Source organism: Arvicola amphibius, chromosome 15, assembly GCF_903992535.2.
Source record: "Arvicola amphibius chromosome 15, mArvAmp1.2, whole genome shotgun sequence".
Classification (NCBI taxonomy): domain Eukaryota; kingdom Metazoa; phylum Chordata; class Mammalia; order Rodentia; family Cricetidae; genus Arvicola; species Arvicola amphibius.
The window spans coordinates 54692646-54715431 of NC_052061.1; the positions used below are offsets into that span (position 1 = coordinate 54692646).

The 22786-nt window shown below is 47.1% G+C and overlaps 1 protein-coding gene across 1 annotated transcript; it reads right to left on the reverse strand.

Annotated features, from left to right (window-relative positions):
* Positions 1-7867: 7867 nt before the first annotated feature.
* On the reverse strand, positions 7868-11967 carry Fzd8 (frizzled class receptor 8). The gene has a single exon (XM_038313256.1). The coding sequence runs from the start codon at positions 11158-11160 to the stop codon at positions 9106-9108; it is 2055 nt and encodes a 684-aa protein (XP_038169184.1). The 5' UTR covers positions 11161-11967; the 3' UTR covers positions 7868-9105.
* Between the last annotated feature and the right edge of the window lie 10819 nt (positions 11968-22786).

Below are 22786 nucleotides of genomic sequence, written 5' to 3' on the forward strand. Positions count from 1 at the left end.
ATAGGAACCATGTGTGTTGAAATCCGAGGGCTGTGCTGAGTCAGCCCTGGCCCTCACGGGCACTAGGATAGCTGGCCCTGCCCCTTGCTGGACACTGCAGCAGAAGAGCTGGCAACACCCCGCACACACGGGAGAGCTGGCAGAACTCTGGAGAGATGGCCTCACCCCTCACAGGACCCAATGGCATCGGCCTAGGAGAGCTGACTCTGCCTCTCACCTGAGCTAGTGGTCCCCATGGCTGGACCGACTAGCTCAGCTACCATGGAGACTCATCTTGGGCCTTAGCTCTGCCCACGGTAACCTCTGCCCCATCTATGACCTGCTAAAGTGCTTGCAGGAACTAGTCCTGTGGAACAATAACAGCAGGATCTCCATGACTCTGGGCAACAATAGGACGTCTGAGAAGAGTTTCCACGAGGGCCCAGTGGTGGTGATGTACCAGAAGCCAGAGGCCTTGAACCGGACCAGTCATTGCAGTGAACATTTGTGGGTGGGACTAATTGGACAAAAGGGTAGACTGTGTGACACACCGCAGCTCCCGAAACCACTGGGAAAAATGAAGAGGTGCTGGAAAGATGGAGGATCGAGGTAGGTCTTTTGCTCAGTTTATTTTGTCTTTAATTTGAGGAGGGTGCACTGCAGGGGTGAGGGATGGATAAAAAAGGAACGGGGAGGTGAATTGGATTGGGGTGCATGAGGTGAAAATTTCAAAGACTCAATAAAGTTTTTTCTTTCTTTTTTCTTTTCTTTTTCTTTTTTTTTTTTTTTTTTTTTTTTTTTTTTTTTTTGATGACGGCACCACAGAAACCCCACCGTGGGTTCTCCACACAGCTTGCAGGCTGTACTTCAGCGGGTCAGCATCTCCTCCCCAAACAGTTGTTTACCCTTTTTTTTTAAATACTGCTGGGAATGAATCCTATTTGTTCCCTCAAATGTGTGAAAGTTTCCCTTCTCTCCTGGAAGGACAGTTTTTACTCAGAAGAAAGTGCCATTCAACAATTAAAATGTTGTTCCTTTTCTGTTTTACAGCAGCCGCAACAACCCAGCAAAAGCCAGGCACTTCTAATCCCTAGCACTAGGGAGGTGGAGGAAGGTGGGCACAGCTGCTCAGATTCCCTGGGCTTGCTGTACAGATTTACCTACGACAAGAATTTCAGGCTAGTGAGAGACCCTGTTTCCAATAAAAAGAAAAAAGAAAAAATTCCCTAAAGGCCTGAGAGCCCCCAAGTCTGTCCTCCACTCTCCATACCCAAATGCACAGACAAAGCAAATGGGTGCTTATTTTTATTAAAATATTATATTATTTTATTAAAATATTCTTATATTATTTTATATTAAATATTCTTATTTGACACACAACTGTAACATACTTACGGGGTATGGTGTGACATACAATATGTACTGATCAGATCAGCATTATTGTCTAAGTCTATTTTCTGTTACTATAATACGCACCAGATTCAAACCAGTATACAGAAAGAGAGGTTTGTTTGGCTCCCAGTTTGGAGATGTCAATCTGTCATCAAGCGTCCCTGTTGCACTGGGCCTATGGTGAGGCAGTGGGTCATGGCAGAGACTTGTGACTGGGCAGAACCACTCACGTGTAGTGGGGAAGGAAAAGAGAAGTACAAACTGGGTCCCATGATCCCCCAAGAGGGCACCCCAATGGCCTCAAGACCTTTTAGTAGTTTGCTAATTCCCAGCAGTGTAAAGTGGAGACCAGACCTCTAACTTGTGGGCATTTGGGGACTATCTTAGTCAGATTAAACAGGAAGAGTCTCTTGTTGGAGATTTCTAAGGTCCTCTCTTTAGGGACTTGAAATAGTTAATTGCTGTCACAATTAACAAAAATCCTGCACCCCCTGGTGGGTTGCTGTAGCCAGGCTTCCTCCCACAGAACTAGGAGGAAGCTCAGCAGTTGAGAAGTGAAAGCAGGCTTGCCATGCAGTTAGTAAAATGCTTGCAAAAGTAAGCTGCTGCACACCGCACCCCTGTGTCTGCGCTCGGTGCGCTTGAACCCAGTTACCGAGCTTCGGGCAAGGGGGCTGGAGGTTAAAATACACAGACACACACACACAGAAAGACAGCGACACGGGTCATCCCTGAATTCCCCAAGAATGCCCCCTTTATTGTGTTCAGGGGCAGATTATATAGAGATAGCCATGCCCCAGCCAAACCCACCAGAAACCACTCTGCCATCAGGAACTCCTGAAGGTCTCGTGCTCAGAACAGCTGTAGGCACTCAGATCAGGGGATTACAAGAAATTCAGGATCTGGGGTCTCACTGCTCCCAACAGTAAGCCTCACTTTCTGGACCTTCAGTGAAGAGCTTAGAGAAAGAATGGATTTCCGCACTTTAGAAAATGCTTTCCTGTAATCACGGAGCTGTGATGACATCCCACGTTAGATGGGACAGGGAGGCGACGACCCCCCACTCACTGCTGGGTTTGTTCCTGGCACTGGAGAGTCATGTCACTCCCGCGGCACGGTGGTCACTTCTAGAGGAACTGGTTTCAGTAAATACACATTTAATAAACAACACATTTACTAGTTAACATATTAAAATTGTATGTTACTCATAGGCTCATAAGTTTAACAAAAATTACAAATCGGGCACTCTGTGTATAATTCTTCGTTTTATTTTTTACAGGAGAGAAATGCTCTAATACTTGCCTGCTCTGTGAACAGCAAGGCCTAAAGTTCTGAAGTTCCGTCTTTGTACCAGATGGGGGCACTCTTGTTTTCTCCCAAAATCTACCTCTTAGAAGTAGGAGACAAAAAAAGGGGTAAGGAAGATGTGTGCATGAGAAATGCGATCAAAATATATTATTTATATGTATGAAAATATAACAATGAAACCAATTGTTATTAATACATGCTAATAAATAAAAAATTACTTCTCAGTGACAGGAAAATGTTACTATTCTAAGTACCACTAGTTTTCCTTTTCTTGTTTTGTTCTTGAGATTGGTTCTCACTGCATGACCTGGCCTGGAATTCACTAAGTAGATCAGGACAGCCTTGAACCCATGGAGATCTTCCTGTCTACTTCCTGGGTGCTGGGACTGAAGGCTTGCACCACCACACCAGCTGATAATCTCTACTATGAATATTTTATTCAATCATATCTATTGATTTTTCATCAGAGTTGCGAGCAGTAGTTTTAAAAAAAATGTTTAGTTTTCAGTTGGAGTCCCTAAAATCAATCTCTAAATTTATTGGTCTAGGATACAGCTTGGACAGCAGTAAGGTATTTTTTTTTTCTGTTTGTTTTGAGAAATGATTCCTTTACCTTATGATCTCTGTCTGACTTTCCCTCCTGAGTGCTGGGGTTATAGACACACGCTGGCATCAAACCCAGACCTTTGTGTACGCTAGACACACAATCTACAAACTGAACTAGTTCCTCAGCCATGTTAGTCTTTCCAGCATCCTACACTCTGATTCAGTTTCCTGACTGTGGATACTATAGACATGTGCCTCCACCATGGGCTCTGGCTTCAGGAGTTTTAAAAAAAATACTCCAAGGGCTTCTGACAAATGAACAGAAATAGGAACTACTGCTGGGGCATGGTGTAATTAGGAACAGGTTTTATGGGAGCAAAGCAGCAGACACAGGCTTTCTAACTTAGTGTATAATTCTCTGGAGGATTAAATAAAGCACTATAAATAATGGTCGTCCCAGGGCTCGCAAAGTCATGCACAGTTAGCTCTTCAGTTCATGCTCATCCCAGCGTTATCTTTGCTCTCTTGCTCTCCATCTTTCTGTGGGTAGTGTCCAGAGATAGGGACCACTATCCTCTCAGCACACTTCCACGGTGATAGCCTATGACCGCTGTGTGGTCGCTGGCTCCAGCTGTTTCCTGCACGTTGGCTCCCCGGCATTTCAGAGCCCTTCTGCCTCACCTCCCAACCCTCTATCACCTAGGAGAAGGGGTTGATCATCACTGCCTTCCTCCCCTGGCCCGCTGAGGCACTCTCTGTGAGGCCCCTGACTGCTGGCTAGGGTAGTCTTTTCAGTATCTGGCTTTTCTCCCCAGTGAGGTCTCCATTGGGAAGGACAGGATGGCTGTGAACAGAGTTGGGAGGACTCAGAGAGTACCCTCCGTCAGTCAAAGACCCAAGCATCAAACCTTTCAGAGACCTGGTAGAAAGTGTGTGAGTCTGAGATACGCTGGTACCGAGTCCTGACTCTTTAGTTATGGTTTTCCCACAGGTGTGGACTTTAGATAGAAGAGCGGGGCAGTGGGAACAGGTACAGAAAGTCTAGGCCCAGCTCTACTCTAGATAGAACGATTTTTCACAAGTGCAGCAATTACTTTTTGTTAACCTGCAGCAAGGACTATGTCAGACCGGTAGTAATTTGAACAAGAATGGCTCCCATATGTTTGAATGTTTGGTGCTTAATGATGGAACTATTTGGGAAAGATTAGGAGGTGTGGTCCTGTTGGAGGAGTCATTGGGGTAAGTTCTGAGGTTCCCAATGCCCACACTGTTCTCAGCTCTCTCTCTCTTTCTCTCTCTCCCTCTCCCCCCTGCCTGTGGATCAGATATGAACTCTCAGCTACTGCTCTAGAACCTTGCCTCCTGCTGCCGTACTCCCTACCATGATGGTCATGGATTCTAACCATCTGGAACCGTGAGTCACCAATCAAGTGCTTTCTTTTATGAGTTGCCTTGGCCCTGATGTTTCTGTCAGGGTAACAGAAACATAACTGAGATCTCCCCAGGACTTTATATGCACTGACACATACGTGAGTGGCTGCTTCCATGGCAGCTACTGTGAAATCAGGCCTAGACACTGAGTTCTGTGGGTCACACAGGCCTGGTCGCCCGTATGTCCTCCTTCCTGGACAGCCAGAGCAAACCAAAGCAGTTGTTCACCCCACCCCATGGCTAGCCTCCTTTTCCAGTGGCGTGTCCTCTCCTTGGTGGGTGACAACTGAATGCATCCTTGTGTGACTCTAAAGGACACCCCATGGACCAGCAGATCTGCTTCTCTCCAAGGAAACTGTGAAACAATACGTCACGAAGCAAAAAAAAAAAAAAAAAAAACTGTATCCTTTTGCCATGGAAGTGGGGCATTTGACATTGCCATTCCTTAAATGAATAGTTGTTTTTAGAGTTTAATACTTGGGATGTTAACACAGGAGAATTTAATTCAATTGAGGCTAATAAAAATGTGAGTGGCAGGGATCTCTTGTGGCACCTTACCCTGACATAGGTCTGGGGTGTTTTTCTTAAGAAGATGGCTATAGAATTCAGAGTACAAATGTGTGCAGGTCCACCGAGAAATAGAGCCAACACTATCAAGATTTTATTTTTTCAGAGTCTTTAGTCCAAGGTTGGTTTCAAGCTTTATTTGTAGCTGATAATGATTTTGAACTCCTGATGGGGTCACAGGCATGTGCCACTATATTTAGAGTATGCAGTGCTGGGGATTGAACCCGGGGCTGTGTGCATGCTATCCAAGCCCTGGAACAATTTAGCACTTTCCCCAGCTCCGTCATGGCTTTTCAATCAAGAAATCAAACTGCTCTCTCCTGCAGTTTCTGGAACCTTGTTGTACCACAAGATGGCAGTATAGCATCAACCTTTCAAATCAATAACGGGCTCCTGGCCCTTGCTTTGAGCCTCCCCAAAATGTTTGCAGGACTCTCACAAATTGATCCTGTTCTGCAATTGGCTCTGTGTGATTTCCTTAGTTAGACAACCTGATTTCCTCTTCTCAAGCGTTGAAGTGTTGCAGGTGCCCACAGCTCAATCAGCACCGTCTGTTTTTCTATTAACTTTCCCACCTCTGTTTACAGCACTTCCAGGTGGCCTTTACTACACAGCAAAACCAAAAAAGTATTCAGCAAGATTCCTCCCGCAAGTGACGTCAACAAGCTTTGGTTTCCTGGTGGCGTTAATCACATTAGATTTTATTTACTTTGATCTTCTGGGCACACAACAACCACATTGCCTACCGTCAAATAGTTGATAAGTCTTAACACTTTTATTAAATTTAGTAGTTAAGGACAGGCCTATATAGCTTACAGTGGTATCTGGGCAATTACCCTGTCATCTGTCTGATGCACATGGGCCTAGAAGGGTCCTTTACTTTTCCTGCCCTCTCAATCAACTTTGGGTATCATTTGGGTGTTGACAACTTTTGATTCATGTCTCGGCTTTCAAAGCCCAGTGGTTCGGTGCCAGCCCTGAACCCAGTCAGTCAAGTCTGCTGATCACAGCAGCAGGCCTTACCCACTGAACGTCCCCAGAGTGGAAGCAGTGCTTTTTCTTGATTCGTAAGTTTGTTAAGTTGTGCACACTTAATGGCATCTTGTAAAAGTTATCACGTATGGCATTTTATGAGTATATATGGAAGAGGAATGAGCTAAGAGCTTCAAAGTATGACAACTCCCCAGAGTCATAGTTGAAAATCATCGCCAAGAACACCATTATGTCAGAAAAATCAGCAAGTTAACCAACAACGTTTAGCTCTTTTCTTTTCTACAGATGATAAAGCTCTGCCCCCAACTTTGACCTTATTACTGAATTTGCAGAGCTCATGGCCAGTTTACACACACGTACAGCCCCCAAGTCAGTAAGTTAGATGGGAGTGCATTTAGGTACCTAGGCCACAAAACAGCAATTATTTAATGAATAAAACTGCTGGCAAGGTGCCCAATTTTTCAAATGAAGATGGGCATGACAGCTGAAGCTTGTATTCACATTACATATCTAATTTACAAAATCTAGTTATCACAAATAGTGACTTTGGAAGGGAATAGAAAATTAAAAAATAAAACACCAATACTTCTTCAATGAAGGTCGATAAAAAAAGTAGTCTTCTTCTTATGAATTCAGAATTTAGTCACTAAAGGAAAACCAAACTGCTAAGAAGGGTACCCAGGGCCCCTCCCCATCCACAACGCTGGACTCCAGTTATTAGCAGGGGGGGGGGGTAGCTGCCAGTTTATCTTGATTGACAGGTTAATAGGGGACCTGGGGCTGTCTTTTCAATATGAACATATAACCTTACCAATTACTTTTAAATTATTGCTAATCTTCCAGAAATTAAAAAAAGCCTAAAGAAGAAAATTATCTGAAAAATATCTGCTGAAGAAGCACTTCCTGCAAGTGGTTTGAAAGGTCCAGTTCAGAAAATATGCCAGCATTTTAGTCAATAGAGTTTACTGAGGATTTTTTTTTAAAGAAAAACTTGCAGTTTATAATAGTTCATTGGTTCAATTAGGAATGAAAAAGAAGGGAGTTTTGTAACGCAATTGTCCAGCAAAGGAAACCGCTTTAAATTGGGGGATTATGTGCACAGACCACCTGTGGGGCATTCAGAGCCTTTTCTACAATGCACAACCCAGGCCTAGCTGCCTGCGGGCTGGCTAACAAAGCCCTGGAAAGCTGCTGAAAAGGCTGCGCGCACTTGCGCCTCTGGTCTTCACTAACTGTTACAAGTCTTCGCCTCCTCTCTCCCTCTCCTTTTTAAAGTAAAAGTCCCACATCCCTTTAATGGACGAGCGGTAAGGCTCTGCGGTGGCCAATTGGTCTGCACCAAGAGGAGCCAGGCAGCAGGGAAAGAAACCTCAGACTACACAGCACATTCGGAGAGGAGAAAAGATCAAAGTTTTTCAAACTCAAAAGACCAAGTTCCCTACAGATTAACCCTATTCATTTAGCTCCTCTTAAAGGCATGATGTGCGGAGCCACTGGGCAGACAGGTAAAAGTTCAACAATTGCCAGCACATTCTTCTGCTGATTCAACAGCCTTCTGTTCAAATAAATTAGCTTAGTCTTGACAGAGGAACAATAGCCTTTTTCTCCAGGAAAAAGCAGCACACTTGGAATACACAAGCACGGAGCGCTATTAAGAAGTTAACCCGTTCGTTTAATCTGTTAGCTAGCACCTGCCCTGCTACACCAGATTGTGAAGTGACTTACAGAGTAGAGGTGACCTGTGGCTTCAAATACTAACCTCCAAATTTTAGAGTGTGACCAGGTCTGTAAAAGGTCAGGACTTTCAAAAATCACAGACAGGAGATACTCACGTAGGACTGCTGTTTCAAATTAAGCGACCAGCCAAATAAACAGGCTGGGTGGAAAGGCAACCTTTGCAAACTGTCCATCCACTCACACCATACACGCCAAGGTGAGCTGTCACTCACAGGTCAGCAAAACACCATCTTTGGGGAAGGTGCAAAAACGCGATTTTGATTTCGATTCAACAATGACATTTACTTTGCTAACAGTTTAAGAACTAGAGATTAACAGGTAATTGTGTCCATGCCTAAAGTCAGTGTACAGAATGGCAAGCCAGAAAATGTCCATTTCCCCACATGTCCTCAGCAATCATAAGGGGGACAGTTCAGAAGACTCGGGGGGCAGGGTGGTATTTAAATCATTTATCAAAAGTCATTTTATTGACAAAATAGAATACTTATATTTGTTCTTACAGGGGAAGCCTCTAAACTTTTTACAAATAATGTACACGTTGTATATCTTTGGATATATACATATTTTACACTTTTTCTTTTCTTTTCTTTTCTTACAATTTAACAAATAATTATATAAATACATCCTCTAATGTAAGAAACCCGTATTTACTTGGGGTGTATAATTAAGACATCTCTTGTTTATTTAAGGCATCTGCCTGGTCATTAAGAATACCCAAACCGTGCAATCCTACAAGGTAGCAGTCGTCCCTCCTCCAGGGTGTGAGGAGTGAATCTATGTAGGCGGGGTTGAGGGTGAAGCGGTCCCTTGGGTGAAGTCTGCAGCTTGACCTCAAGGCTCAGACAGGGTACCCAGGAGGGTTCCAACTCTCCTAGCGGACTGAAACCATTGCCTGGGGGGGGGGGGGGGGAGGCGCTCCGGAGCGTCGGAGGGGAGGGGCTGGGTCTGGGAGGCTTCAATGCCAGGTACTTTGTTCTAAGGGAGTCATTTAAGTCCCAGCGGCTAATGGATACCATTAAGAGTTCATTATCATGCTAATAGCAATCAACACGGTGAAGGGGTGGGAACCCCGGCCTGTCTGGGGTCCCTTAGCCGCCCTCGGGCTCCCCATCCCCCACCCCTCTCCGCCCCTTCTGGGCGTCCGCTCTGGGTTCAGACCTGGGACAATGGCATCTGTTTAGGGTAAGACATGGAGCTGGCCGTGCCAGATCGCCACGTCAGGCCGGTGCTGACGTCGCTGTAGAGAGATCCCCCGCCTCCACCGGGTCCCCCACCCCCGCCGGGCCCGGGGCCGCCGCCCCCCGGGCCGCCGCCTCCGGCTCCCGCGCCTACTGCGGCGCCCTTGCTGGCCCAGCAGCAGCGGGTGCACAGCGCGCGCCATGACTCCAGAGTCTTGCCGGACCAGACCCACACGCCCGACGTGATGCCCACCACCAGACACATGAAGTACTTGAGCATGAAGACCGCGTAATCCGGCCTGCGCGCCTGGTCAGGCTGCAGGTCCCGAAGGCATGGGCAGTTGTGAGTGGCCTCCCAGCGAGGACGGTTGTGCTGCTCATAGAAAAGGCAGGCGACAACGACGGCGGCGGGCACCGTGTAGAGCACGGTGAAGAGGCCCAGGCGGATCATGAGCTTCTCTAGTTTGTGCGTCTTGGTTGGGCCTCCTTGCTGCTTGATGACCGAGCGGATTCGGAATAGGGACACGAAACCAGCCAACAGAAACATGGTGCCAATGAAGAGGTAGATGACCAGTGGCGCTAGCACGAAGCCGCGCAGGTTGTCGAGGCTCTGGTTGCCCACGTAGCAGATGCCCGCCACCGGGTCGCCGTCCACGGAGCTGAGCGCCAACACCGCGATGGACTTGACGCTGGGCACCAGCCACGCGGCCAGGTGGAAGTACTGTGAATAGCCCGCGATGGCCTCGTTGCCCCACTTCATGCCAGCCGCCAGGAACCACGTGAGCGACAGGATTACCCACCAGATGGAGCTGGCCATACCAAAGAAATAGACAAGGAGGAAGACCACCGTGCACAGCGCGGGGCCGGTGGTCTCATAGCGCACGTGCTGCTCTACTGCTCCCAGCTCCTCGTACTCGCCGCGCGCGCCCGGGCCGCTCGCCCCCGCTCCCGCCGCCCCCGCGCCAGCAGCAGCGGCGCCGCCAGCACCCCCAGCTCCTCCCGCACCCGGAGCGCCACCGCTGCAGGCCACTTTCTCGTGCCCTGCCACCAGGCGCACCAGGTAGCCGACCGATACGAAGAGGTAGCAGGCGGAGAGGAAGATGATGGGCCGTTCCGGGTACTTGAAGCGCTCCATATCGATGAGGAAGGTGGAGACGGTGGCGAAGGTGGAGACGAAGCAGAGCACCGACCACAGGCCGATCCAGAAGACGGTGAAGGCGCGCTCATCCTGACTGAAGAAGGGGTTGTGGCAGGGCAGCGCGCAGTTGGCGATCTGACCCGTCTTGACGCGGTTGTAGAGCGGGTGGCGTTCGTTGGACACGCTCACCATCGGCGCGCGGCACTGGCACCCAGGCTCGCAAGGAGCGGCGCCACCACTAGGGGGCCTCGCCTTCCCGCCGCGCGAGGAGGGCACAGCCGCCGTGTCCCCGCCGCCTCTGCTGCCGCCGCCACGATGTGGGGGCCTGGCCCCTGGCGGACGGCCGTGGCCGCTGCCTGAGGGCGGCTGCTCGCCGGGCGGCGGCGGCGGCAGGCGGCGCGGTGGGCTGGGCGCGGCCGTGGTGAGGTCGGTGCGGTTGTAGTCCATGCACAGAGTGTCGGGGTTGCCCTGCTCCGGCAGCCGATCGCAGCGCATGCGGTCAGGCCAAGCGAAGCCGTACTGGCGCATGAGCGGCGCGCAGCCGGCCTTGGCGCGTTCGCACACCGAGCGGCAAGGCGGCAGAGGCTTCTTGTAGTCTTCCAGGCAGATGGGCGTGTACATGCTGCACAGAAAGAACTTGAGGTCGGGGGAGCACTGGATCTCCACCAGGGGCCAGAACTGGTGCACTTCCAGGCCCGCCTCATCTTGTGTGTCGTGGTTGAACTGGTTGGGCATGTAGGTGTAGTTGTAACCGATGCCCTTGCACAGCGGCACCGTGATCTCTTGGCATGCCAGCTCCTTGGCCGAAGCGGCGGCGGCGCCGCTCGAGCGCTGCAGCAGCGCCAAGGCGGCTAGCAGCGAGGTCACTTCCAACAGGTAACCCCACTCCATGCTGCGCGCCGCGGCCCCAAGTCCTCCTCCTCTAGACGGCGCGCAGAAGGGCCCTAGGGGACCCAGAGAGAAATCGGAGGAAAGGGAAAGCAGGCGACCAGCGGGTCTTGTGCTGCTTCTCCCTAAGGAGCCGAGAATCTGCCAACAATCTAGCCCTTTCTGGGCAGCGTTTGTGGCAGCAGGGTCGCAAGCCTAGGCAGAAGTCGTCCGGCCCTCCCCCCGTGCCTCTCCTGGGGCAAGGGTGACCGCAGGCGCGCCAGAGTTCCACAGGGTCTGTCCTACGCCCTCCGGGTCGCACTCAGCCCTCCCGGAGCAAGGTGGTGGCCCCTGGGCTCATCGTCCAGAGCTCAGGCAGGTCCTCCTGCACGCCCAGCCACTTCGCGTGGCGCCCAGCAGCGAAGGCTCAGAGGGCGGCGCGAAGCAAGTTTCCTTTCGGGCCGCAGTCAAGATGGCTGTGCCTGGCCGCTCGCCTCTGGGGTCAGACCTAGCGGCCCCTCTCCGGGCCCCGAGGGTTCATGTCCGTCCCAGGGCCCACCGCCACTGTCAGAGTTCCGGGCCCTCCGCTGATCAGGCCGCCGCCGCCTTCTCACTCCCGCGTCGGTCCCAGTCGGTCCTCCTGCATCTGCCGCCAGTGAAAGTCCGCTTCGCGTTCTGGCCACAGTCGGGTAGGGTGTGCAGGCTGTGCCTTCTTGCGAGACCGAAAAACAAATACAGAGCAATAGGCGGAGGGGACACCTGAGGGCCGTGGTCCGCGCCAGCAGCCGCCTCCACCTCCGCAGGAGCTGCTCCCTTCGACCAACTTCCCGGCTTCGGTCGGCTTGAGCCTCCAGGCCGGCTCATGAATATTTATACAGCCTGTACTTGATCTCCGCCCCCTTCTGGAATCGCCAATCACTGGGCGACAGGGCGGAGTCTATGCGCTCTCAAGGTTCTGCCTTCCTTAAGGAAGTCCGTAGTTTGGTGACTGGTTTTCTGGCTTTGGGCGGGTGGAGAGTTTAGTCACCTTGGGACTGACTGCACCAATTGAGCTTTTACCTAGACTGTCTCCACAGAGCTCTGCGCTTCAGAGATCTTGGTCGCATTTCTCCGAGTCTGTACCTGGGTACGGGGACAGTGTTTTGGTAGTGAGTTGCACCTCCCGTGACTCTCTGAACCTGTTAAGATCCAGCTAGTCTTGGTCCATCGGCAATACGCGCTGGTTCTGGAGGGCCTTGGAAGCTCGAGGAGGGCTCCAAGGCTGATCCAGACCCGGAGCTGGGGTATTTGAGGAGGGATGTCCTTTTGGGATTCTCATAACAAGGTCTTTTCAGACTCGGAGATTTGGGAATAGTGCGACTTCTGTTGCAGCTAGATGATCAGGTTTGGTAAAGGGAGTGTTTAGGAGCCCAGCCTCCGTGCAAAGAACATAAGTGTTCATTGCTATGTGAGCTGGGGCATCTCAATTCCTTACCTAGAAAGTGGGAGTGATCAAAACAGATGTCATTGGTGAGGTTGATCTTTGGTTGAGACAAAATATATAAATATATGAAGCACGTGGACCCAGTTCCTCCTTTCAAACACAAACTTACTAATAAGACAGACACACTGACAACTACCATTGCATTCCCAATTCGCTTGCTTGCTACTTTTAAGACCATACGCCACCTATCTAAAAACTTAACATGTGTGTTTGCAAGCGCCTCCTTTTCTGCTGTGAGAGGCGGGGCTGCGCCCTAGCGGGGACGCGGGGACCTTACTGTGCTCAACACCCAGAATCTGAGGAGCGTTCAGCAGCCGCCAGCGCTTTCAGCGTCCACCTTAAGAAGGGAGGGGGGTGTGAGGGGCCAGGGCTTGGCAGGTTCATTTACGCTTGTTAGGACATCCCAGGGGGTTGTCTTTCTCCTAGAATGGAGTGTTTATTTTTTAATTGATGTGCTGTTTCATTTAGCGCTTGTATGGAACTCATGCTGCGGCTGTAATTACTGTAATCTCGGGAATAAGCATTTCAGATAGCCAGGAGGGTGGCGGGGCGCGGGCTCTCTCTCTCTCTCTCTCTCTCTCTCTCTCTCTCTCTCTCTCTCTCTCTCTCTCTCTCTCTCTCTCTCTCTCTCCTTCCCCCCTTCTTCCCCGCCTCCTCCTCTCGTCCCTGTCTTTCTCTTCCTCTCTTCCCCCTTCCTCTTTTCCTTCCTTTCTTTTTGTTTCAGGATTTTTGCTCTTTGTCCGATTTCATACCAGGAACAAGTGGAAATAGAGAACAAAAGTTTCGCAGGAGTAGAGACAGAGGCGGACTGCAGGTCCATTCAAGGCCATGCAGGTTCTTTGGGGGTGGACTTGTGGTAGTGTGTGTGGGGGGGGGCGGGGGATGGCAGTTTTCTATATAAAAACAACGTTGTGGCCAAACAAACTTAGCGACCTTGGTGTATTGTAAATTAAAGTACTCTGTCTTCCTCCTGTTCTCGGCCGCTCAGTGCAGCAGACCCATAGGAATAGCGCCTTCTGTAGGCTTGCGGAAACACCGCCCCTGCGGTTTCCAGCAGGATTTTGCCCTTAGCATGCAAGATTGCTGGGTTAATAGGTACATCCCACCATCTTTTTTATTTATCATTTAAAAGTTGAAATCTACCTAGCATCTTCACATAGTGAAAGCACATTTCCTACTCTTGGAAACAAGAACTAAATTCTTCTAGAATCCAGAATTCAAAGCGTCAGTGAAGTTAGCTGATTCAGCAGAAAACGGGCCAGAAGAAAAAGCCAAGCCTTTACTTCGTTATTGTTTTCAGTCGATCACTCCCTTTTCTGGAGTTCCAGTACCAGAGTTCTAACGTGGAAAGCCACCTAGATCTGCATTTTCAGGGTGCCCACAGGGTTGCCCCCCACCGTACTGGGCGCAGGCTCTACACTGATCTGGGACCCGGGCTCTTAGGCAGAGGCAGCGTCTCTAAACGACTGCGCAGGCGCAGGAAGCCAGGCCACCCCACCCCACCCCACCCCCGCGCAAAGACCGCAGGTGGGAGGAGCCAACTTTCCAAAAGCCACACTACTGGCGAAGTTTCTACTGTTTTTCTTCAGCAGAGAAATGTCAAATACTGAAGTTTAGAATTACAGTATATAAATTGAATAGAGTTAGGTAAAACAAACTGACATTTGAAAACTGAGGCTGAAAATCGTTGATTTTGGCTTTCGATTGGCATTTAAATTTTTTTTAGAGACAAAATGAAGCTTGAGGATGTGGAATGTGGAAAGTTTGGGTAAGAATATTAAATTCACATGAAATAACAAGCAGATCAAAGTTCAGACTTTCCAAAACCATGGGCCATTTGAAGACAACTGATTTGAGACATCAATCCACATGTAAAAAAATGAATGGAAATTTACTTTTAATTGAGAAAATACAATAATAGCATTTAACAATATTATTAAAGGGCTACTTAGTATTTCAGAGCAAGAAGAGTAGTGTGTAGAGCCAGTTAACATATAAAAAGGCAGGCATAATAAGAGAAACCAAAATCATTACACACACGTGTGTAAGAAAACAATGATTTTTAAAAGTGCAACAGCTGTATTTTAGGGGTAAGAAATAGTTTTAGGAATGACAGAAAATAGAAAGTTTATGTTCTGTGTCCTCCAACACAGTAACAAATACATTAGCTTTCCACCACTATTGCTGTAGTTGCAGTTTGGGGACAGGGTTTTTAAGTTCCTCAGGTCAATTTCCAGCACTTCAAAACAAAGCAAAAAAATGTTTCCATTTAATACACATCAGAGACAGGAGACAGCCCACTTATAGAAGAAAGGGTTCTCTTGTCCCATAGTTTTGCAGGGTTCTGTCCAGGGCTGACCCCAATAATCTGGTGGCGGATCCACATAACACTGCAGGGAGTGTATGGTGGAACCCATCTAACAGTCGAAATACAAATGATAGAAAAGAAGGGGCCCTTAATAAATTCCCTTTAACCGCACGTTCACATTGAGCTGAGAATCTTTAAGGATGCCAGTTGGGGCATTTTGTATCCCATGATAGCAAAGTTAAAAGGCACACTTCTACAGAAGATAGGCTTAGAAAATATGGACCATGGAGACTTCCAAGAGTGTCCTATTGATGTCTAAGCACTTCTGGGGAAAGGATATGAGGATGTTGCTCCATGCTGAAGCACCTGCCTAGCCCTCTCAGCTTGCTGTGTTCAATCCCTAATGCCACAGAAACAAGGGACTGGATGTATATAATTTATTTAGCATGCATGTTGCTCTAGACCCCAATACTAGACACACTCATGTCTGTAGTCTCAGCGTGGGGGAGGAGGAGTCATAAGACCAGAAATTCAAAATCACCCTCGACTATGTTACAAGTTGGAGCTCAGACCTGGCTACAAGTATCCCCATCTTGAAAACAAAAATAAAACAAAACATGAGCAAATCCTGACATAAGAGAGATCCTAAAATATATGAATAAAATGATATGTTCCAAAGAGTATATGGAGACTTATTTTATAGATAACAAAATTTCTCAGGTTATACCTAACATCAATTGTTTTTTTTAAGCTTATTTTCCTTCAGAAGAGCGATCAAGCATTATACTGCTAGAGAATATGAAGAGTGAGGTATCTTGGTATGTTTAAATTCAGTCTTTCTAAGGACATAAGCAGAAGAAAAGTTGGAATGAACTGGTCTTACTTCCATGTATGATTAAATGAACAAAGATGCTGTTGTTTGGTCTTCACTGTACCCAGACACCTGCACATTAAAGATTTGGACACTACCGTGATGTTACTGACAGGCAGTGGAAGCATTAGGAGACTGGACCTGGTAAAAGGAGGTTAGGTCATTGGGGGTGTGGTCTTGAAGGGGGATATTGAGACCCCAGTGTCGTCTTCTCCTCTCTTTTCGGTACCACTGTGAGGCACTCTGCTCCAGCACATACTCCATGCAGTTCTATGCAGTCTTGCCATAGAGGCCCAACCAGTTATGAACTAGAATCTCTGACTCTTAAGTCAAAGTCCATGTGTTGGGGGAGGCTGCGTGTTCATTTCCTGGCCTCCCAGACGAAAAATAATCACAAAGAAACTATATTATTTGCAGTACTGTTTGGCCAATAGCTTAAGCATATTTTCTAGCTAGCTCTTATATCTTAAAAGAACTCATTTCTATTCATCTGTGTATCTCCACATGGCTGTGGCTTACTGGCATGATTCCGGTATATCTGTCTCCAGTGGCGCTACATGGCTTCTCACTGACTCCACCTACTCTCCCTCTCTCTATCTTTTCCAGCCTGGCTATATTCTGTTATGCCATTGGCCAAAAGCAGCTTCTTTATTAACCAATAAAAGCAACACATACAGAAGGACTTCCCACACCATCCACGTTCCCTCTTTTTAAATTGTTGATCACAGATCCATGTTAGTATAACAAGAAGTGGAGCCCTATAAAAGGCATTCTTATTTTTTAAACTTTTTTATTTTCATAAGATCTATTAAGGACTCCTGTAAGAGGAAGGACTCTCATTGTCTCTGGTGTGACAAGGTCCATGTGAAGAGGGTGTCAGTTTCTGGGTGGTACATACCCCACTTCAGGTCTGGCACTCACTATACATAGACCTGCTATGTTTGAAACAGAGATGGCACAGCCCCGAGCAACTTTACAACCACTCTAGGATGTGTCTTAAGAGACAATAAATGATTCTTCTTGTCACTCACAGTAGATTGGCCAGATGCATCTTATGAGATGTGCCATGCATTAGTTTGGGAGATTTGAGGTATTGTAAAGACCTAGGAAAACTGGCTTTGGCCAAAAGGCAGTCCAAATTTCAGTAAACCCAGAAGGAGAAATCTCAGCATTGGCTCCTAAAGTCATCCACAGATGGCAGGCCTGCCACCCAGCTTGGCTTCCCAAGGAGTTTATTGTCAAACTTCAGATAACATCAGCCAGAGCAGGAACTGTAACAAGTGCTTGCACTGGGAGCCCCTATCTCCTTAGAAAGAAAAGTCTGCTCTGAAACCAGAACTGCTTCTCCTTAGAGTACCCTACCATGAGTTTGTCAACGCCAGTCTTAGCTGCAAGGGAGGGTTGAGGTGACATTGGGATCTGGTGAAAAAGGAGAAAGGGGAACACTAGTAGTGTTGGCTATACATTTGATGCATTAAAATATGAGGTTTGAAATGTGGGGAGATGGCTCAGTTGGTAAAGTACCTCCTACACAAACATTAAAATCTGAGTACTTATTCCCAGGCACCCAGAGAAAAGCTAGGCAGGGGCAGCAGAGAGAAGAGATGGGTGGATCCCTGAAGGTCACTGGCCAACCAACTCAGCTAAACTGATGAACTCCAGGTTTGGTGGGAGACATTGTCTCAAAATGTAGAGTGGAGAGACATTGAGGAGATACTCAGTATTGAACTCCACACATATATGCATACATGGGAGCAAGTACATACAGAACACACTTGCAAACACACACACACACACACACACACACACCTCACACCCCAGCATATATGCTCACTTTCTGCCTCTCCTCCAACACACAAAGAAATGAACTTCTAAGTATCATCACTGGTCAGTAGCCCTAGTTGTCCAGGATATCTTCCTTAGGGTCATGAATTAAGAATGGCATAAGTTGCTGGGTGCTGATGGCACTCGGTTTTAGTTCCGGCACTCGGGAGGCAGAGGCAGGTGAATCTCTGAATTTGAGGCCAGCCTGGTCTACAGAGGGAGTTCCAGGGAAGCCAGGATTACACAGAGAAACCCTGTCTTGAAAAAAATAAAACAAAACGTTGAAGAAAATTTTGATACCAACAAGCTTCTATTTTTGAGGTTTCCTGAAAATAGATGATTGGTTAGTTGTGGGCTCTGTATTAAAACAGTGGTGCACCTTGGTGCAGAGAAGAAAAGACTGTGAAGTGCTCATCTCGAAATAAAACATCTATTTAATACCTGGTCTATTCAAGGCTCAGGGGTTATCCCAGAAGAGTGGGCAGAACAATCACAAGAGTCAGAGGTAGCTGAGAACTTCTGGGAGACAGTATCTTCTGGTCATGGCAAGGATGGTGCACACATGCACTCACAGTGGGTGTGACTATGTGCACAGAAATGCACAAGAGCCAGCCAGCCAAAATCCCACCATGAGTGGGGGATGTCTAGATGAAATCTCACCTACAGCTGAGGAGCTATGGGTTAGCTGTTAGGAAAGGGAGAGTCGCAACCTCTGACAGGCTGCTGCCGGTGTTCCTGTGGACTGTCTTGTAGCCACGGATGTTTCAAATGAGTGTGTGATGATGGCTGGGAGATTCAGACAAGTTGGAAGGGAGAGTATGAGAAGAGGATTTGGGCAAAACACACCAGATCCATATATGAAATTCTCAAACAACACATTTTGAAAGTTGAAAAAAATTACAAGCTAAATTTTTTCCTTGGAAAAATTACCTTATGTTGGATGTTGGAACATGCCTTTAACCTCAATGACTGGAAACAAGGACAGGCAGATCATAGGGGCTCATTGGGCAGCCAGTATAGCCAAAATACTGAGATTCTGGTTTAGTGAAAAAGATCCTAGCTCATCAAATAAAAGAAAAAGAAAAAGGCATTTTGACATCAATCTCTGGCCTCCACCATGTGTGCAAACAAGGGCATACACCTGCACACATGTAGACACATTCACCACATTCACACACACACACACACACACACACACACACACACACACACACACACCATGTGAAATTTTGTTAAAAATGTATTACATTTGTTTATGCTGTGGAATATGTGTTTAATGATACAAAGATGTGCTGCATTCTTTTATGATGCATTTGTTTAACTCTGTAAAGCTGTGTTACTTTGCCTGCCTAAAACACTTGATTGGTCAAATAAATAGCTGCCCAGCCATGAGCAAGGCAGGAGAGGGATAGGTGGGGCTTGCAGGCAGAGAGACGAAAGAGGGGGAGGACAAATCCAGAGATGGGACAGAGAAACGCTAGGAGCAAGAAAAAGAGGAGAGGAGTACGCAAGGAGCCAGTCACTAGCCACACAACCTGCCACAGAGTAAGAAGGCAAGAAAGACATATAGAATAAAGAAAGGAAAAAGACCAGAGGCAAAACATAGAAGAGGAAACAGGTAATTTATGTTCGAAAAGCTGGCTAGACGCAAACTAAGCTATGGCTGGACCTTCAGAAGTAAGAATAAATCTCCATGTATTTATTTGCAAGCTGGGTGCTGGGCCCCCAAAGAATACACGCACACACACACACACACACACACACACACACACACACCCCAGAGGAAAAAATTACCTTGCTAACATCGAATGTGTGTTATTTTGTATATTTTTATTTTTCACACTGAGAGAAAGAAATTACCAAAGGGCAGATTATGACTTAGCTATCTTCCCCTTCGTGTGTTATCAGAGATTACTCAGGTATCTTGGCTGCTCTGCTTCCTGATTTATGTCTTTCTCTTTGATTGGGATGACCAAACCCACTGCCCCCACAGTGTCCTTCTGATTAAGCACCTGTGGTTTTTGCCAAAAAGAAGGGCTGGGAAAGGAGAATAAGGTTTTGCTTGCAGTTTGGAGGCCACAGAACTAACCTTAAAACTCTCAGTATCCTTGATGGAACAGTCTTCTGGTTTTTTTCTAAGCTGCCCATCCACTGCCTGTGACATTAGGTCATCTGATATTTGCATGTTGACACAAAAGTATTAAACTAGTTTCAAGCTAAGGAAAGGTGACTGAAGAAAGCCATGTGTGATGTAGAGAAGACAGCGTACAGGCCAGACAATCCCAGAAGAGGCTAGACATTGGCCAAATCTATTTGCATTAACTATTTTTTCTGTTGCTGTGATGGAGCACCGTGACTAAGGGCAGAAGCAAAGGTTTATTTGTCTTATGGTCCCAGAGGGGTAAGAGTCCATCGTGGCAGGAAAGTAAGATTGCAAGCATCAGACATGGCAGCTGGAGTAGAAGCAGGAAACAATAAACTACCCTCAGTGACACACTTCTCCAGCAGCATTCCCAAACAGTGCCACCAACTCAGTAAGTGTCACGTGGTTGTGACGTTTTCTTTTATATGAAACTCATGTGGGACGACTGTAGCTATTCAGCCGCAAAGCTGTTGGGTAGTCATTCACACAGGAAAGATGATAGGAGACAAGTAAATGTTCCTAGAGGCTGAATCAGGGTCAAATCAGGCCTGGCTGCTGCTCAGTCATCGAGGGAGAAGAGGTCCAGGTGTGTGGGGGAGTAGCTGAAGATAAACTGGCTTTATCTAGGGCGCTCATATGGTAGCTGTGGTTTTTCCTGGACAGAAGCACTAGCTTGTGTTTGCACCTGGCTGAGTTTGTGCCCTTGGCTGAGTTGCCTCAGTGAGGAGCTACCTTGCACATGAAGAATTGTCTCAGCAATGTGAGTTTTAGGAGGATATGCTGTTTTGAGGGCTAAAAAGAAAGAATTCAAAGTGTCACCTTTTTGGGTCACCTTGTTGATTCTTAGTCATTCTGTTTCCCATTGGAATCCTTGTGATCTCTAGGCTCTTGTCATAAAGTATGCTTTTTCCATTGCTGGGGAGACAGCTTAGGCTATAAAGCCAGGACCTTTATAGACTGAGTTCCATCCATCAACACACACACACACACACACACACACACACACACACACACACACATGTTTTGACTTGGTGGTTTACATTTGTAATTCCAGAACTTGGGAGGTGGAGATACACGGATCCCTGGGCCTCGCTGGCTAGGCTAGACTAACTGGTGAGCTCCTGATCAGTGAGAACCTGCCTCAAAAAGCAAGGTGGATGGCTCCTGTCGAGTGGCACCTAAGGTAGAGAGTGACCTGAGGTTGATCTGTGGCCTCCACATGCAGACATACACACATGGTGCTCTCTCCTGCCAAAATGTGCTTCTTCTTATACTTACTGTGACACAATTGCCACTCTGATCTTTTCGGGTTTTGTCCTTTAGTTTTTTTAAAATTTATTTTTATTTCATGCACATTGGTGCCTTGCCTACATGTGTGTCAGATCTTGGAGTCACAGACAGTTGTGAGCTGCCATGTAGGTGCTGGGAATTGAACCTGGGTCCTCTGGAAGTGCAGTCAGTGCTCCCAACCACTAAACCATCTCTCCAGTCCTTGTCCTTCAGTTATAAAAGACACAGAACAGAAAGACTCCTCTTGTACCCTTATCTGTAAAAATCTGAAAATACTCATTTCAATTAGGATTTTGTTAGGGTTTGGTTTCCTTGCAGTAATGAGACACCAAAACTTCTGTGGGAAGGGAATCTATAGAAATTATACATCCAGTGTGTTTTCTTATTAGAGGAAAATGTAGGAATGATTAATTAGAGTGGATTCTAACATGTAATTCATAGTAGCAGAAGGATGAGTGTGAGCCTTGTTCCTGAATCCCCATGTGAGCCCTGAAGCCTGTACTCAGAGCATCTTGCTAGGTCTGAGCTCTCCGCTAATAGTTCCTGTAGGGAATAGACACCATGCTTAAGAACAAGAGTGACCAAAATAAGGATGGAATATTCTGTGGTCTGTGTTCAGTTGTTAACATACTGGAGGACAGTGGAGAGATCATTAGGCTGGGCTGGAAGAGAGTAACCTGAACCCCCACTGATGTCATGCCTCTTTGGTACCAGGCTCTGGACTTCACCCTAATTTCTAAAACATCATTCCAGAGTTAGTCCCAGGCATCCCAGTTCACAATGGCTCCTGAAGATATAAATTGTTGCCTTGTACAACAAGAGGTACAGAAACAGGGCAGATTCCCAGGTTGGTGGGTACAGTTTCCAAACTATCAACAAGGACTAAGATTCTTCATATTTCTTTTCCAGGACCCTCTTCAAAGTGTCTATAGTGATGACCTCAGGGTTATAAGGAGGCTGCAGTGTCCCCAAGCATTGCCCTAGGAGTCTCCTAGCAGGTTTTACTGCTTAAATTACCCCAAATCTGCATTTTAAACCCAAACACATGCAAGTAGAAGACTTTCTCAGGATTTATTATTGATAAGATAAAGCATTATGACCAAAACCAACCAGGAGGAGAGGATTTATTTCATTCACACTTCCATAAATTCATCATTGAAAGCAGTTAGGGTAGGGATTCAGACAGGACAGGATCTTGGAGGCAGAAGTTGATGCAGAGGCCACAGAGGGGTGTTGCTTACTGGCTTGTTCCTAATCATTTGCTCAGAACCTAGGACCACCAACCTAGAGGTAGGACCACCCTCAATGGTTTGTACCCTCCTGCATCAATCACTAATTAAGAGCATGCCATACAAGCTTGTCTACAAGTCTCAGTTGGGTTTCCCTCCTCTCAGATGACTCTAGATAGTGTTGAGTTGACATAAAATTTACCAGTACAAATGTGATTATCACAGTTGTCTTAAAAACAGCAGATTATCCTATCCATGAAGTGGTAACTAATTCTTCTTGCGAGTGCCTTGGCACTCATAGAGAAGGTAGAGAAGGGTGCACACTGGAATAGAGTTAAAGCAAATAAGAAAGAAGGGATATGAAGTTCATATTGGTTTGGCAGCTGGCATTGTATTGCAGGTCTTTTGTCATCTCTATCCATTGCTGGTTTGACAAATATATACAATCTAAGCCTCACAGAACATATGCATATTGATATGGAATCCAGGATGGGAACATGGC